This window comes from Aythya ferina (genome assembly GCF_964211825.1).
Source record: "Aythya ferina genome assembly, chromosome: 3".
Classification (NCBI taxonomy): Eukaryota; Metazoa; Chordata; class Aves; order Anseriformes; family Anatidae; genus Aythya; species Aythya ferina.
In genome coordinates, this window is record NC_140298.1 from 49988461 (window position 1) to 50005957 (window position 17497).

Sequence of the window (17497 nt, forward strand, 5' to 3'; positions counted from 1 at the left end):
GCTAAGACAATAATAAATTGCCAAGCAGTAGGTAAGAGGTCAAAGCAAGACAGTAAACACCATGTGGAGATAGTAAACACTATGCAGGTGTTCACTCTACAGCTCCAGCAAAATGCATGCAAAGAAAAGCCAGATCTTACCATATTTGTGTGCTTTTAAGCATCATCATACCAGATGGGAAACTGGTCTTATTGTGTCCTACAAAGTCCTTGGGAAGATCAGACTGTGTTAAGCTAAAGAGGTTTGCAGGTGTACTCAGGAAAGTGATGGAATGGATGCTCTTTTACCTTTTTTTGTTTTAACCTGTTCTGTTTTTTCACCATATTAATAGCCTGGAGTTGTCTCCGTGCCACCACCACCAATTTTTGTTTTCTTTATTGACAAGGGGAAGGATGCTAGAAAGAATTAGAGAGAGAATGATTCTGCTCTTTCTTCTGGCACAAAGAAGACTAAGCACCCCTTTGCCCACATCTGTGCCTCATTCAGGGACATGGTGTACCCAGAACCCAGACGGGAATGGCCTCAAGCATCTTTTGGGTTTCTGTGTCAGATGCAGGACACTTCTGTCCAGACCTCAGCAAACAGTGTGAGGAGCAAGTCCTAATGTGGAGCTCCTATTAGGAAAATTGCAACTCATTTTTCAGGTTCTTCCCTGTAGTGAAGCTCTCGGTGCTGGAGCTGGTGAGCAGCAGCTCACACACCCATTTGCAGTGCATGGACTGACTTAGGTGCCTGTACATATGCCAAGAGAACCAGAAAGCTCTTAAGTGCTTACAGCTTTGGATGGGATAGGGAAGAGCACATGGTTTAGCACTGACTGTGCTACTGAAGGGACGTTCCTGCCCCGCAGTATGAGACATTAGTTTTGATGAACTGCCCAGTACAGCTGCTGGAACCAGAAGGCTCTGGAGGCGTCTACTCTGACATCAAATGACACCTTGGCACCGCTCCACATAAGTATTGCCCTCAAATGCCCTCGTCCCATCCACGTTTCACCCTCTTTTACAGGTGAACCAGCAGAAAGGCAGCTCACTGCCAAGTGCCAGAAGGCTTGGTCCAAAACAAGTCTCCTGGAGCACTGGAACAGGGACACGCATGCTTGTCCAGGGCAGATCGGAGGACTCTCCTGTTTATCATGTGGGAAGAACAGCTCTTAAGCTGAACAGTGATCTGATAGAGGAAGTTCCTGCTATATTTCCCCCCTCCGTTGGAGTGTATATGAAATCTCTACAAAAAGTAACAAGGAAATACTGAGTATTGCGTTACTAATAGATAGATGATATTCAGCTTCACATTAATGTTACAACAAATGCAGTTGGTGGAAGAGATGATCTCCAGCAAAAGGAGATTTTTAATTGCATGATGACTGATCTTCTGGGTCACACAGTGATAGGGCTGGCAACAACAGCATGCAGCATTAGCAAGCACTGTGGTCTCTCCCTGTCTTGCAAGCAAGGGCCAGTGTCCCAGCCACACCTCAGGCTCAAGGCTGGTGCTCAAATCCCCAAAAGGGCAAACAAGTCAGGGAGCCTTTTAATTATTCTGGGCAGGGTAAGGAGAGCCTTGTGTTTTGTATATGACCTTTGCAATTGTTTGTAAAAGCTCCAGCATTCTGAAAAACGAAGGGAAGATTGTTTCTCATGCTTTCTTGGTTTGCAGAGGGAGAGCCCCAGCTCGCTGTTTACCACTGACTCACCCGCTTGGTGTCGACATGAGCAGTCCACGTGAGCCGCCACTGGTTAATTCCACTTCAGCAGCAGCAGCTCCTCCTTGCTGCCAGCTAACTGCTGGCACAGAGCGACAGCCACTTCTGCCACAGCGCCTTTCTGCCAGCTTATGAGCGGTTCTTACTGTGACTGAAGCAGCTCGCAGAAGCTTTTCTTTACTAACTGCCTTCCAAAATGTCACAGTAGCTATTGGCTTTAACCTTATATTCTGGAAAGGAATGAGGAACTGCAGGAAGCAGAAAAAGAGGATAAAAGAGTTTTCTGCTTTGAAGGGATGATTGAGTCATTGAATGGAGAAATTGAGGAACAGAAATGCAACCATGCAGTGTTTGTAACCCAGAATGTCTCTGAAATTTAGATTCAGGTACAAGGGTTATGTAAAAGACAGGTCTCATTTACTAAATATTCATCATCATCAGTTTACAGAGTGGCTCATTTACTCTTCACTTGGAACAGAGGCCCAAGCGTTTAATTATCAAATCACGCGTGCCCTGGCGCGGGAGACACAGGCTGGAATTCCCAAAGGATGGGAGACAGCTGCTCAACTCCCATTGCAATTTCACTGACACTTAAGGGAATTAGTGCAATTAGCAAACGTAAGGCAGAGGAGATTCTCAAGCTGACATTTTTGCACAGCAATCAAGGGAAGCTAATTTTAATCTTCGTGCATGTAGGTTTTCCTGCAGAACAGAATACTGGGAGCAGATGCTGCCATAGACTACGCATATGTTTTTCTTGGAAGAAACCCTATGCTCCTGTGAAATAGTTAACAGGGGCCTGATTCTTCTCTCATTTCTGTAAACACCCAAATGTTTACAGCAACATCCCAATGTTAGGTGTTACTGTACCAAATCCAGATGTCCCAATTCAAGCAAAACTTTATAAAGTGGAAAGGAATTCTCTGGATAAGGCAAGCTGCAGCTTGCTCTCGATGGATGTAACCAGAGCCAAAGTTTACTCTCAGTTGCATTGGCAGGAGCACAGAAACTCCATAAAACCCCAGATTTACAGTGGACTGACTGACAGCAAAATGTGTCCCAAGGTACTGACACTTACCCAAAGGAACGAACCTGTTTAAACATCTCGTTGGAACTGAGCAGTGGCATACCCTAACTTTTGACTTTTTCCCCCTGCTTTGACTTTTTTTTTTTTTTTTCCCATATGAACACCTTACACCTTTGTTCTGTTAACACATGATATTCCTTATTCAGGATACCATGGACACCTGAGCAAAGGGAAACTAGATGTAGCACCATTTCTACTTTTCTTTTTGCCTTAAGAGGAAAAGGTTGCTCTCCAAAACACCAGCCGTGCACTCCCATTTCTCTCGTTACTGCTGCATGTCACATACTCCTGTTCTCCACCTCTGAACGAGGGTCAGAGCTCTCAGTCACCTCCAGTGTGCTCTCAAGTCTCTTCAAGCCAGGGGCTCTCCACGGCTGAGCTGTGGAAGCAGCACACAGAAGGATGCACAGAAGGATGGCCCCTGCAGGAGTAGCCAGGAGGCTCCACTGCCTGTATTCTTTCTCAGCCTTTAGTCACATCCTCAGCAGGAAAACGTCTCCAGCTGGCTGACATCTGGCCAGCAAGTCTACCAAAGCCAGAGGGATCCTCTGGCTCCTTCACAGTGAAACCTGGACATGAACGGGATGTTTTCAGGGTGATCCACTGAAATCCTACTTTCCATTTCTCCTCCTATACATTGTGCTACAGTATTTAAAATTAAACGGTACTCTGACAAAGAACAGGCATCTCTCCAGGAAGGTTGATGGGCTCTCAGCTGAGGCAGGCTGCTGAGAGCAGTTAACTGAGGTGTAGGTACACAGGAGACGATCTTGATCTGCTTGCACACAGCAATGGAGAGCACTGCAAGAAACAACTGAGCAAGTGGCAAGCATCAAAGCCGCATCAGTACCCAACAACACAGCAGGAGCAGGATCCTGTTGAGTGCCAGCAGGTGCAGCGTGCAACAGCTTGCAGCAAACGGTTCCAGCGCTTGCTGTGCCAACAGTGTGGTGTGAGAGGCATCCGAACAGGAACGCATCTGTCCTGGCCTCCTGTGTGGCCGACCTCCTCCGCTGCATGCAGGAGGCCGGGGCTCTGGCCTCCTCTCTGCCAGTGCCCGACTTTGGGCGAGTCCTTTCACCAGACTCGTGTTCTATGGAGCTTCTCTGTGTTTTGGTTGCAAGTCCTCTCTCCCTGTGGAGCAGTTCTACTAGCCACTTACCTCAACAGAAAATACCCCATTTTGGATTTGGACGATATCCCAAACATTTGCACAGTGTCCAGAGAAACAAGGACTGACTGGAGTACTGACTTAATACTATCCAAAGATACCTTATTTTTAATACAATTTCTCATATTTTGGCAGAATTTTATTTATTTTTTTAAACATTTTCTTAATTCTTCAGGTTGCATCTAGGTATAGCTAAATGAACTACTTTTAATTTTTATTCATTTTGTTTTTTAAATGTTAAAAGGAATTAATACATGAACTCAAATACAGCAGTGGACCAAAGAGGATTCTTAATTATACTGCAGTCATAAAAATTGTTCCTTGTACATTGGGATTGACCAGGTTCTAGGAGGGCAAACATGATACAGCTGATCCGACAAACAGCCTAATCAAGTTGTCTCAGCCCCAGTCTCTACCTATGGAGCAGGAGACTACAGTGAAGAAACAACAGAGAAATGTTAGCTGTTTCCAGAAGGGAGCAGCTTTAGAGCTGGGTTCAACCACCCATGCTGAAAAAAATAAAATAATTACAGACTCCTAGGCTTCTACACATACTATAATTGTAGTTTTGAGTAACAAGTGAGTAACATATGCAGAGCATTTCCATTAATTGATACTATTTAATGAGCAACATCTACCAAACAACTCAGTGACATGCTGAGGAAAACTAATAGTAACACAAATTATTAAGAACTTGTCTCTCAAAAGAGGCACCAGCTACTTTACCACAAACCAGAAAGATGAAAAGGTTATTTAATAAATATTACAACAGTTGGTATTATTCGGGAGAGTAAGACCAAAAAATTGTGTTCACAAAGACTCTGAAATAGCTGCAAACCTTAAGTGACAACGTGTTGTAATTCTGAAAACAAATAAAGAATGCAAAATAGAAGCTATCAATGGGAATGTGAAGTTACTCAGAGCCAAAGGGAAGATTAGGCCCTACCTTTACCCACCACTGGCAATTTTAATGTAAAAATTTGGTTTTGCTACTTTGTAGATACATTATTTCACTGATTGACACAGTCTGTATGATACAAGAAAACAGGTCAGGTAATCAAAATAATCTTTCTTGACATCATCTAGGAAGTTCAGTTTTGGAACATGATTGAAAACTGCTGTTTTCACTCTCATGGGTTGTTTCTTGACACTGTATAAGCTGATGAATTTCACTATTGTATTAATAGATCAATTATTCTGTTTCCACACTGAAATCTGTAACTAAATTGTCAGCTATAAAATTGTTTGTAAATTCCTGACAGAAAATAGTTTTTAGAATAGAAGAAAATAGTTTTTCAAAAACTAGTTTTACTTTAGTAATTTGATGACTAAAATTATTCAACACACAAAAAATGTAATTTAAAGATCTGAGAATTAGTTTGCAAACAAATGATTAATTTAGCATTGACATAGCAATCAAATCATAACATGAATAAATGAGGAACTTGCACAGCTGACACTAAGGCAACTGACCATTGCATTTTAAAAACTTTCTGTTGAGGTTTAACTTTACAAAGACTCCAGCTACTCTTTTACAAGTAAGAAGAAATTGATATATATATTGTTTTTTTTTTTTTTTTTTTTTTTTTTTTTTAAAAAAAAAGCACTCAGAGGAAGGTTATGAAAGAAAATTTGTTCCACATCCCACTGTACATCAGTATGTTGTACCATTACATAGCTATAGCAGATTCCGATTTAAGATAAAGTTTTAGAGCTGACAACTACACCAACAGTTATTAAGTAGTTGGCTTTAGTTTCTGTATTCCTCAAGTTCCTCCTTGGATTTTTTTTTTTTTTTTTTGATAACCAATGATGGTATTTTCTTCCAAAAAAAAAAAAAAATACACAACTCACCCTCTCCCATGTCAGCATCATCTGCTGAAGTTAAAGACATCAGCGCAGAGGCAAACCCACCATTAAATTTCCCTCTGCAGTTCAAAGGTAGGATATCTTTGAAGACCTCTCTCTATCTTTGCCCTTCCAGCTGCTTTCTTTGGTGGGAGTAAAAGCTTGTTGTTTTCAGTAGAAAGTGAAAGGATCCCCCAGGATATTAAGTGCAGGGTCATGGTTGTAGGTTTTAGAAGTTCAACACAGAAACAAGTGTTTCAAAAGAGTGACCAAATGGTGTCCTGCACCCAACAATGTGCCAAGTCAGCAAAGACCAAGCATACTTGGAAAGCCTTTTCTACCTATTTTAGAATTGATCCCCCAGGACAGGATCCACCCCTACTTGTTAATTTTTCTCTTGTGCTATAGTGGCAGCAAAGCATGCTTTTTATTAGAAAGGAGTAGAGGCTCTCTCACTTCACCCACTGTGCCCACCCTTTGGTGGTTTATGTCCTTCCACCCTACTACAGAGGCTTTTAATGAGAGCTGTAAGTGACTCAGAGGCACCCACCTTTGTTAAGAATGAGTAACATAAAAGAAATACATGCTCCACAGGGAGAACAGAAAGTCCTTTTCAATAGTGGCAGCCTGCTAACAAAGGAAGCATGTATTAAAAACTGCAGAAAATTTAGATTTGTAGATTTACAGAAAAACTATGCTTACAGGATGCCTGATGATTAAGGTACACAAAGAAGAAAGATTCCCCCCAAATATTTTTGACACAGCCCTCTTCTGACATAGCAGGCTCAGACCTTTGGCAAGTCCCGGCTGCCCCATTTCCCTGCCCAACAGGACTGTTGTAGGCTTATGGCCTTCTGTCTCTCCTCTGACATGGGAGATCACTGGGTGCAAAGTTTCCCAAGAGTGGCAATTACAAAGTCCACTGTCTTGTCCCATCAGAGACATCTCGTGCATTTACAGCAGAAGTGATTAACTACCTTTCCTTTATTAAGCAGAACTTGATAGTTTGTTTCAAGGGCTCTATACATTTGCATCATTTGAGTTTTAACCATTTGAGATTTGTTATCCTTCACAAATCCACAGCATAAGTTTGGCTATGGAGTCCTACAACTTTAAGGTGCACATAAAGGTATGTATCACGCACAAAACTTTTCAATATTCCTGCTCATTCAACTACTGTGAAGCCCTGTATATTCATACCCCAAGATTTCAGTGGAACAGCTATAATCTCAAACAATGAACACACAGAAACACGCCACTACATTAGATGAACGCTGAGCTCCAGTCAATAAGTTACATTTACGATCTGTCACCCTTTGTTTATTCACTTCTCATATCAGTGACTCATTCCTCCCACAGGAAAAACAGTATAAGGGCACTCGGGGGAGGTTTTTACCAACTACTACTCAAAAAGTTCTCTATCCCAAGCCCTCTTTCCTCCCCAGCTCCATCCAGTCTTGTCCCACAGCAGCAGATACACCAGCAGCAGCAGGTATGAAGGGATTGCCAGGACTTGCATGTACTCCCTCCATCTCTTTTCTGGCTGGTGGTGAAATGCTCTCAGCTTTTCACCTCTGTAAGAGGAGCTATATGACAATGTCTTTTCATCAGATCTGATTTCAAAATCTAACAATGATGGCAGCAGTTATTACAGTATAATTGTTTCCAAAAAGTTACATGTTGCTTTACTATGGCTTCCTCAAAGAGAGACAACAGATGTATGTGCTTTCTTAGCTGATGGTCCACTTCCAGCATGGATCAGACACACAGCATGCTCTTGGTGGTATTTAAAGGTTAGTGCAACGAAGGGGGCATGCTTACCTGCCAGGAGAATGGCAGTGTGCTACGCAAGATCTTATGCCACATTTTGGTGTATTTGCTGCAAATAGAGCACATATAAAAAAGAAGTCCCCTATCAAACAGTGCAGGGAGGAGGTGTTAGCTTTGCACCTGTACTCCTTTAGTTTACTTTCCAGCATGTTGGGAGAAGCTGGAACAGAAACAAATTCTTCTACTTGCAGTTGTTACATACATACTTGCAATATAAAATTGCACTAATTTACTTGGGAGAAGGAAGAATTAGAATAACTGTTGATCAGTTTCCTATACAAATCTTTTGTGATCAGGAATTGGCCGCTGTTAAAGAACAGGAGATCAGAAACTTTTTGCAACCACGATTTCCTGTTGGCAGTATCTGGGTTGATAAAAGGACAATAGAAGAGGCGGTCCCAGAAACTCTGGTTTCTCAGCTCAATATAGTAAGTAGCATTTGGAAATTAAATTAAATACATTGAAATAAATCACACCAGGATGACTTAGTTTGGCTTTCACACTAAGTAAATCCCTAGTTTGGTGAAAAAGGTTGGTGATCAGTCAAATATGACCTCTATTCCTCCACCATTTGTCCTTCAAAGCCTACAGTACAGAATAAAAAAGAGTCACGTGCATAAAGGAGGGAGAAGGAAAAATTTCACAGTTGGAGAATACGCAATAAATACATCAAATATAATGCCTTTTTCCCGTTTTCTTTAAATTTTGTTCTCTATCTTATTGACTTAACCCAAAGCTAATTTTTGTAAGCATAGTAGTGACTCTGTACTGACGCACAATTTTGATAGCAAATATTTGATTATCCAAGACCACATGCTGAATATGTATAGGAATATATGTATACTCTGTTAGTGCAGAACAAGCCATTATAGATGGCTGAACACACCTTGGTGTTTAAATGCCATTGCCTTATGTGCAGAGTGTGATAGGACAAACCACCCCCAGGGTAACAAGAACAGCAGTCTAGATTTTCTTCCTTTACCTAATAATAGTCACAAGAAACCCTAGATTCATTGACAGTTCTTCAACAAATGATGGTGACCTGTTAGCACACAAAGGGGAAAATTCAGTGACATAGTGTGAATCCTCCTAACTTCCTAGTCCCATAACAGGGGCTAAGAAAAAGGAGGAAAAAGATACAGGAGGAAAAGATACATAAAAAAAAGATCTAAGCCAGCTTACATGAACAACTTACATTTTAAAACACTCTGTAAACAATCAGACCTTACACTTGGTTGAATAAATACATAAAACAAAGCATCTTGTGATTTAAGACCTGGAAACTTGACATATTGCATATAGGAAGAAATGAAGCTAGAGGCTTACAGAGATCTCACACTGTCAATTTCCAAAGTAGAGTTTATTCTAGTTTTTAGAAACCCTGCTTCGTTTACTTTCTCCCCAGCTGACTTAATACCTTCACTACAGTCAAAATCTGCAAGTTCAGCTGACTGCGCTCTTTACAGAGCAATACATAAAATGACTACTTGTGACTTGAAATTAGTAATGCAATGATTCAAGAGTTCCCAACTTAGTCTCTCTCTGAAGAGGAGAAAGATAGTGGATGCAACAGGACTTGTGATAGTGGTTCTCATCTTAAGTTTATGAATACAAAACCACCAGACTATGAAACAAAAACTTGTAAGCCTCACTGATTTTTCAGTAATTGGTTTACCAGGCCTTCCTATATGCCAGTTATACAATATAAAACCAGAAATACAAAAATTAACAGACTGAAATTCAAAATCTTCATCTACAGTGAATATGGGTAAAGATATTACAGCTGCAAAAACAAAAAACAGGCTAACTTCCCTCCCTCACTTTTCCTCTGACACACTAAACTAGTTTTACTGGAGCCATTTCATGGATTGTGACTCACCTACTATACTTCCACTGGCCAAGCACATTCTTTGTATTAAACTGAGCAAGCTGCGAGAGACAGAGGGAAGGAGACACAGAGACAGACAGACTACTTGGATCTCCTTTTCGTCCACAGTATGAAATTCCTGTAGCTTATAGCAGATAACCTTGTAAAGAGTGTACTTGTTTCAGGCAACCAAAAAAGGAAGAAAAACATAGGCACAGTGGCTTTGCAACTAGCCTGTCTATAGACATGCTCATCATGTAGATTTTAAGCAGTAAGCCTAAGTTTCAAAAAAAAAAAAAAAAAAAACAAAAAAACAAAAAAAAAAACTAAAAAACAGGTTCCATTTGTAGCTAGGTGAAATAATAGTTGCTATTAAAATAATCAAGACTCTTGGAAAGCATAATATGGTCAATAAGGACTGTAGAAAGGGGTGGAAAGAGAACAGCATACATTCTTTCCAGTGATTGCATTGTTTGTGTCTGAAAAGACAGTGCTAAAAAGTTGCCAACTGGTCCTCACCCACTAATCCAGACAGAATCCTACAAGAGGAAGTACGTCTAATTATAGTTTTAACAAAAAACTTCTGTAGGATCCCACTCACACTTGTATTAAAGTGAAGTTACTTTTAAAGTTGAGGACACTCTGCTGGCAGACAGCTTGAATATCTACAGATACTGGCAGAAAAGTTTTTAGAAGACTCATCTCATAAAAAGCATCATCAAGTCCATTCTTTAACATAAAGCTTTATGCATGGGAAAACTTGAGGCAAACGTTCTTTTATAGTATTTGGCCTGCATGAAACTATAGCATATCCTGGACTTTCATTAGCATGCAAGAGAGTCACTTAACAAGTCAAGATGAAAATGTCTTCCTGGCACAGACTGATTTACAGCGCAAAGTGGCCCTTGACTTACAAACTCATCATTAACATCCACAGTGAGATTTATGGTGCTCAATTTAACACAACGTGGGAATGCACTCCTGAATTTCCAATACTGATGTCTTCTGTAGATTAAGAAAGTCTTCTATTTGCATCAAGCTTTTACAGATGCCTAACTGAGGTGGCAGCTCTCTTTTACAAGGCTTTGAACTTTTATACATGGGGGGAAAACTGTCTTGAAATCATCACCAACTAGAGAGAAAAAAAAAAGCATTATTGTTATTTTACAGCTATGGAACTGAAAGAGATGGAAGGTTAGTGATAAGTTCTTCAGAGTCCGCTGGATCCTCCTTTTTACAGGGACTGCACTGGAAAAGACATGGAAATATAAATTGGCAATACTGTTTCACAGGAGAACACATGAGAAGCTAGTACATTACTGTGTCCACACAAATACCGCAGTCAGTATTTGCAGACTTTTGCTTTCTGTGGAAAAAAGCATTTGTATTTGCATATCAGAACAATTAAGATAGGACAAAGATCGTTCCAACTAAGATAGTCTTTTAAGAGCGCTCTCCTGATAGAGCAAAAATCGCAGCACCATGAAAACATGCTTACTCTGTTGTTGATAAGAGAAAAGCACTGCAGTTGTACAAGCTACAGCCTTAACAGAAAAATAAGTTCCTGAGCCATCTTAAAAGCATCTGAAAGAAAATGTCTGTTAAAGAAACGAAATGCTGCAAAGAATGGCAAGCAGTGGTAAATTACAGTTCAATTTCTTTTTCGATATTATTCTTTAGATGTAGTCTATCTACTTAATACTATGTGAAATTTGTAGAAATTATTTTATTACTGACTCTGGCTACATACACACCAATGATTCAACCTTACAACTGTAAGAAGTGTATTAATGTTATGCCTCCAGAGCTCTGAGTTCTGGCACGCCAGTCCTCAGTGCTCAGAATCAGGTCTCTGGCATCGCATGCTGTTACGTAAGCATTAAAAAACAGTCAGGACTAAAACATCTCACGCATTGCTTGATGAGAAGCTATGCTTTTGGCTTGAAATCCAAACCCCACATTTTTGTAAATAAACATTTAAACAGACATCTTTATACAAACAAGCCAAGAACTTGCAGAGCTTAGGAAACCTTTCACAGCAGTTATTTTTCAGTTTGCTTCTCACAATGATTATTCCCACATTAAGTTATTTAAAAGGGGAGCTATGAATGTAAACATTATTTGCTTCCATATTTTTTTAAACAGATATATAATTTCTTGCAGTGAACAGAAGCTCCTTGTTCCACCACATTACATTGTACAGTATTGAAATTCTCTGAGGATGATGAGAAAACTGGAATGTTGCTGCCCACAAAGTTCCTAGAGTGTCTGTACAGCATGATCTCCAGCACACTGTAGAATAATTTAGTCTGGAAGGGATCCATGGAGGTCATCTGGTCCAACACACCACTCAACATAGGGCCAACTTTGAAGCTAGATCAGGTTGCTCAGTGCCATCTGAGTTCCAAACATGTCCAAGGATGGAGATGTCAGTCTGCACAAACTGATCGCTCTCATTGAAAAAAGTCTACTATGTACTCAATTTCTCTTGCTGCAAACTGTAATCTGCAAAAGAACAGTAATCTCCAAAACAAAATATATAAATATGACTAGTACATATTACAAAGACAGGAAATAAAGAATTATTGTCTGTAAATTTACTCATATAGTCTTTAGAATAAGGTATCTAATTGGCCCAGATACACAACAGAATGCTGAAGACGGACTTCTTGATGCAATATTAGTCATGTAATTCAATTCATGTTTGGTGTCAGCAAAGGAAAATCTGTTTGCCATGCAGATAGCCTTAATACCCAAAAGGCTACAAGGTGCAACTTAAATATAACGTTCTTGAAAACAGAAAACAAGAATTACATGGCAAGTCTATTTAGCAGACAAGAATAAAAATTCTAACATTGAGATTTCTTAAAGGACTCAATCTCAAGTAAGATTTCTAAAATATACAAGAAACAGTCTGCTAAAACAGTAAATACTGTACTCTGAAAGAAGTAGCCTGTTTATGCATACATTTTCATATTCTCTAAACATAACACTGTGTAACTGACCTTGCTTGATGTTAAGCAAATGTGTGTCCATAACCTACGGCAAAAAGTTTAGAATTTCTTGCCTACCTTCAGCATCTTAAAAGTCAGCTTTTGCTTTCTAAACTCTTTCAATAGTCAACTGAGATGGTGCAGTGTTCTCACATACATAAAGATGGAAAATTCCACAAAAGTTTCATCCCTTCACTGATTATCTAACTTAGACTAGATACCTACCATTTAGACTGCCTAGCAATCTCATATTTTGAATATTTAGACTGATGCATCTTTGAGAGGAAGAAATAGACAAATCAGGAGGAGAAAATGTACATAAGCACTAAATAATTAAAGTGATCAGCAGCTTAACAAATTACTTTTTAAAAAAATCTGTAACAAATGTATTTTGTTTAAACAAAGCACTGAAGTAGTCACGGTTTCAATAGTAAGTGAAAAACATGTACATTATGTTTAAGTGTTTAACGGAGTTCCAGACCAACACGCATACAAAAAGCATAATTTAATTTATCATTCTGTAGTGAGTGAGCATTAACAACGAAATTTAATTGTCACACTAGTCTTTGTGAATATCTAAAAGCCTAATACAAATATCCACATGATTAATAAAGATTAGTTAAAGTGTTACCAGTAAGACGTTCAGTAACCTGACATTAAATTGTAGCAACCCTAGAAGCCCTTTCTAGAAGAATATTAATTTACAGTCATTCTTCCTAACAATTCTTTGTACAGTAAAAAAAGTAGATCTGTGTTTTTCTGCTTCCCTATCCCACCCCACCACCCACATAGTTTTACTCTCATACTGAATCACTAACCAATCCAACCTGATGGTAAAAATCCAGCAGTTCAAGATCTCAGTTCCAACATCCAGCTCAAATGCTCTTTGGGAATAAAATCCAGATTTTTGTTTAATGTGCAAAGTGCAAGTTTTCTCCAGTGCTATCAGAAATGCGTGCTGCTAAGAATGTCACCACAGAATAAAATGTTAACACTTAGAAGACTCTTCTATTTCCAATAGTTATATTAAGGACACATTAGATGGTGTTTAAATGAATGACAGATCAAGTAGAGTATATACAAGTGCTTATTAGATCAGGTACTTTCTGATTTCACGAGGTCAAATCAACGTTTTTACTCAAGTTCTTCAGTTTCCTCTGTAAAAAGGTCAGCCAAATCTGCCACTGTCAGAACTGAAGCTTCTGACTGTTTCATGGAAGAGCTTGTGTGGCTGTAGGAAAAAATTGCATGCAGACATCAGAGAAGGAATCAATTTAAATAACAACCTGTATGTACTGAAAACAGACCACCAAATGGTTCAGAATGCAATAAATGTTGGGCTATGAGCTCAGTAGAAAAAACACACTTTCTAATAGGAGAAGTGCATGCACTGATCAGCTACTCCTGATGCACAATTTCAGTAATATACGAAGTCCACCTACGGTCCTTAACATGATCACCAAACACTTGAGAGGCAGCAGAACATGGGAGCACAGAATCATAGAATTGCTTAGGTTGGAAAGGACCTTACAGTTCTCCTAGTTCCAACCTCAGTGATTATGGGGATAAACCACTTTGTCCTGTCAATGTTTAAGGGATTGGCTTTGGATTCCAAGCATAAGGTTTGATGCTACTTTTAAAACATTAGCCTTCACTAGATCACTGTATATTTATTTGAACTTTATAAGCAAAAATAGTGCTACTTAACAGATATGGAAACTGATTAAACTATTCTTTCAAAACTAAAGGTGAAAAACTTACATGCAAGTCTTTGGCTGTAGTTATTTAAGTCTTGTTTTATAAGAACCAGAAAAGCTAGAAAAGTCACTCATTTTCCTAAACTAGTGTTGCTTCCTAGATTTGTTATGTGTATACAGTACAGTTAAAGAGGTACAATACTCTTGTGTTTTCTGTACAAAGAATGTGAATACCACTTAAGTTCTAGTCCTAGTCTTTTATTGATTAGAGTTTTTGGAAAAGAAATGGTGAAAATTGCTTTCTGCGTCTGCACACCAGACCAACTTACGAGCTGGCATCTGGACAACTCTCGCACTGACTGCAAAACCAACCCGTGTGACACAAAGTGTCAAGTCTCAGTTTGTAGAATTTAAAAATTATGAAAGAAAGAACAAGATAGTATCTTAGAGCAAGCTGTCATTTCAGTGGCAAACTTAGTAGTACTCCACTAATATCAATGTTTATAGCAATGGAAGTCAGTAAAATGAAACGGCAAATCATAATACACAGTGCATTAATTGGGCTTTTCTGAAACAAAGTACACAAAATGTAAAAATTTTCTCCAGAGAATTAAAATACCTTAATCTTCCAGTTACTGGAATCGAGATAAAAGATACATTTTTCACATTAAAAAGCTCTTTTTCAACCAAAAGAATTTGAAGGAGAGCAAAAGGGTGTTTTTTTTTGATGTGTACCTAATTGTAACAAAAGTATGGCTGACAACCTCCTTTTCAGTTTCATTGCAATAACAGTGTTTAAAAAATTCAGCACATACCTTCTATCTACAGTTTTCAGCATAGTCTGCATTCTCTCTTCTATTGTTGCTTTTATCAGGAATCTATGAACAATTGTAGATCTGAACATGTTCAAAAAAAAAGAAGTGAACAGAAGATATGCTGTTACTCTCAAAAATTCAAGATCACTTGTCTTATACTAATTATTTTAAGACTGCTGAAAAAACACCCCTATTTTAAGGCAGGTGATTAGTAACTCTCACTGACATTTAAGGATGCTTAGTGCCTCCAAGATCATGCAATTCCACTTGGCTGGATCACATTAGCATAAGCTGTATTAACTAAAATCCTAAAGCAGACACTGGGCAAAGTTTTACTTTCTATGTCCCTATTACAAACAGTCCTTGAGAGTTTCCCACATGGTTTAAAGTAATGATTTTGGCTCACTCTTTATATATAATGTTTATACTGCATCATCCCAAGTCAGTCCAAGAAGCAGAGTTTAGTGCAATGGATAATAAACTCATTCCCAGAGTTTTAATAACATTGTTCTTGAAGATGGCAAAACTGTATAAAAATGTTAAAGTCAGTAAATGCAAAACTTTAAATACCAGTAAAACTTAAAAGTCAGTAAGCACAGAACAAAATGAAGGCCCTATTTGTTAAATTATATTTCAAAAAAAAAAATCAAAAAAAAACAACACTGAGATAAAAGAAATGTTGAGTATAACAAAGTGAAACAAAAAAAAGTCAGTTTCACAGATAATGTAAAAATCATTCAGAAACTCCTCAATGTAAACATTTTTCAGTATATGAACCCTTGAAAGTGATTGGATGTTTTTCAGAATTTAGATTGAAAATTTGTTAGGTAACATCACACAGTGGAATATTTTGGGGAAATACTCTGTGATTCATAGGCAAAGACCTACCTACCAAAAAAGAGAAGTAAATAAGAACTCAACTGAGTTACGCTCACTGGACTTGAATACAGCTCTTTTTCAAAAAAGAGTTTGCTGAAATCTGGCTTTTATGAAGTATAATACATTCTTGCTGGTTTTTATTGCAAGGTTTTTACCAGACCTCTTAGGCTAGCATCAAGTAAAATTATAATGCAGGCTTTTGTAATTGATCTTTTCTACATCCTTACTATTAAAGTCTTTACTAACACACAAATATCCACCTGTCCATATGCATTCTTTCACATATATGCTCATTTCATGCCCTCTCCTTTTGCTTCAATTTCCAAAACATAAACCCATTATTACTATTCCAGAATATTACTTCTGGATTGATTCTATCTTTCTAACTTCACATGCAGGGTTCTTTCATTACTAGTTTTCAAGTAACATGAAACCTATAATTTGCATATAATTCATTCAGGAAAAACTTTCTAGAAGTTATGTTAAGTGTTCAGTACTACCTATTTAACATCTAAGACACTGAAACAAAAGATATGGAGACTCATTAATCTCTCAAAATGACCTACTCAGAGGTGAAGGAAGAACTGTGAAAAGCTAACCAGCTTTATGGAGTGTGCTGTAACTGGTCTTTTAGATTTTCATAGATTTTCTTCAATACATTTAAGAAAATCTTCCAATGTTATTTTACATTTTTGTAGGTATTTACTTTCTGACCCTTCTAACCATAGAAAATGACAAATACTTGAAAAAAACAGTGATCAGCGTAACAGTTAGAACATAGTCCACAGACTGGTACTGTCTTCAACAGCAGCTAAAACCTGTTAAACACTCTTTAAAAATACAGACAAGGTGTACAATCTATTTTTCCCTAGTACTCTTTTACCCTCTAACCATTTACAGATCAAGTACTTGAACCAGATGTGGTATTTAGGAATTTTTCTTCTGAATTTACTCAGTTTCTCCGTTAACTATGGGCAGGACCCTCATCTAAGAGAGTGATCAGGGCACTCTCTTAAGTGGTATAATCACTCAAATTCCAAAGCGATAGAAGCAGCCAGAAAGCTGGCCTCAGACATTCTTGTGAAGGCTGCATTTCACCAGGTGAAATGATTCTCACTGTAACAGCTTCCACTTTAAGAGGGAAGAAAAAAACAAAACATGATTTAACACAGATTGTAATCTGGAGCTGGGAATGACCAGACAGAGTAAGTTTCTCAGGGAAACTAAGATGAACTAAATTCAGGCCTGAACTTAGCCACATACGACATAAATGGTGAGTTGCTCAGACCTGCAAAGCTAAGACATTTCTGGACATGTCTAGAAGCAGAACTTCAAAGTTAAAAACAAAGAAACTGAAGGCAAACAAATTAGTGCAGCAGCGGCACAAGGGTTTTCAGGATTTTGGACTCAAGAACCTACACTCTTGCTAAACTTCTAAATTTGCAGTTTGCCACTCCATCTAACCCCAATAGAACAAGAGCTCCCAAAACTACATGTTGTGGACTTTCATCAAGCTTTTCATTACTATTGTTGTTTCTGTTCCTCATGTGATCATCTTTAAAAATAGAGTCCCTATGAATAGCCTCATCTCCAAAACTGAGAAGT

General features: G+C 38.5%; 1 protein-coding gene across 2 annotated transcripts in view; it reads right to left on the bottom strand.

Annotated features, from left to right (window-relative positions):
* Positions 1–12988: 12988 nt before the first annotated feature.
* The window catches only part of SHPRH (SNF2 histone linker PHD RING helicase), a 44457-nt gene continuing 39948 nt past the window's right edge, over positions 12989–17497 (bottom strand). For both annotated transcript variants that reach the window (XM_084516201.1, XM_084516200.1), the window contains exons 30-31: positions 15014–15094; positions 12989–13732 (exon numbers count right to left, since the gene is read on the bottom strand). In XM_084516201.1, coding sequence (XP_084372327.1) covers positions 13636–13732; positions 15014–15094 — 178 coding nt within the window. In that variant the 3' untranslated portion in view covers positions 12989–13635. The remainder of the gene's footprint in view (positions 13733–15013; positions 15095–17497) is intronic.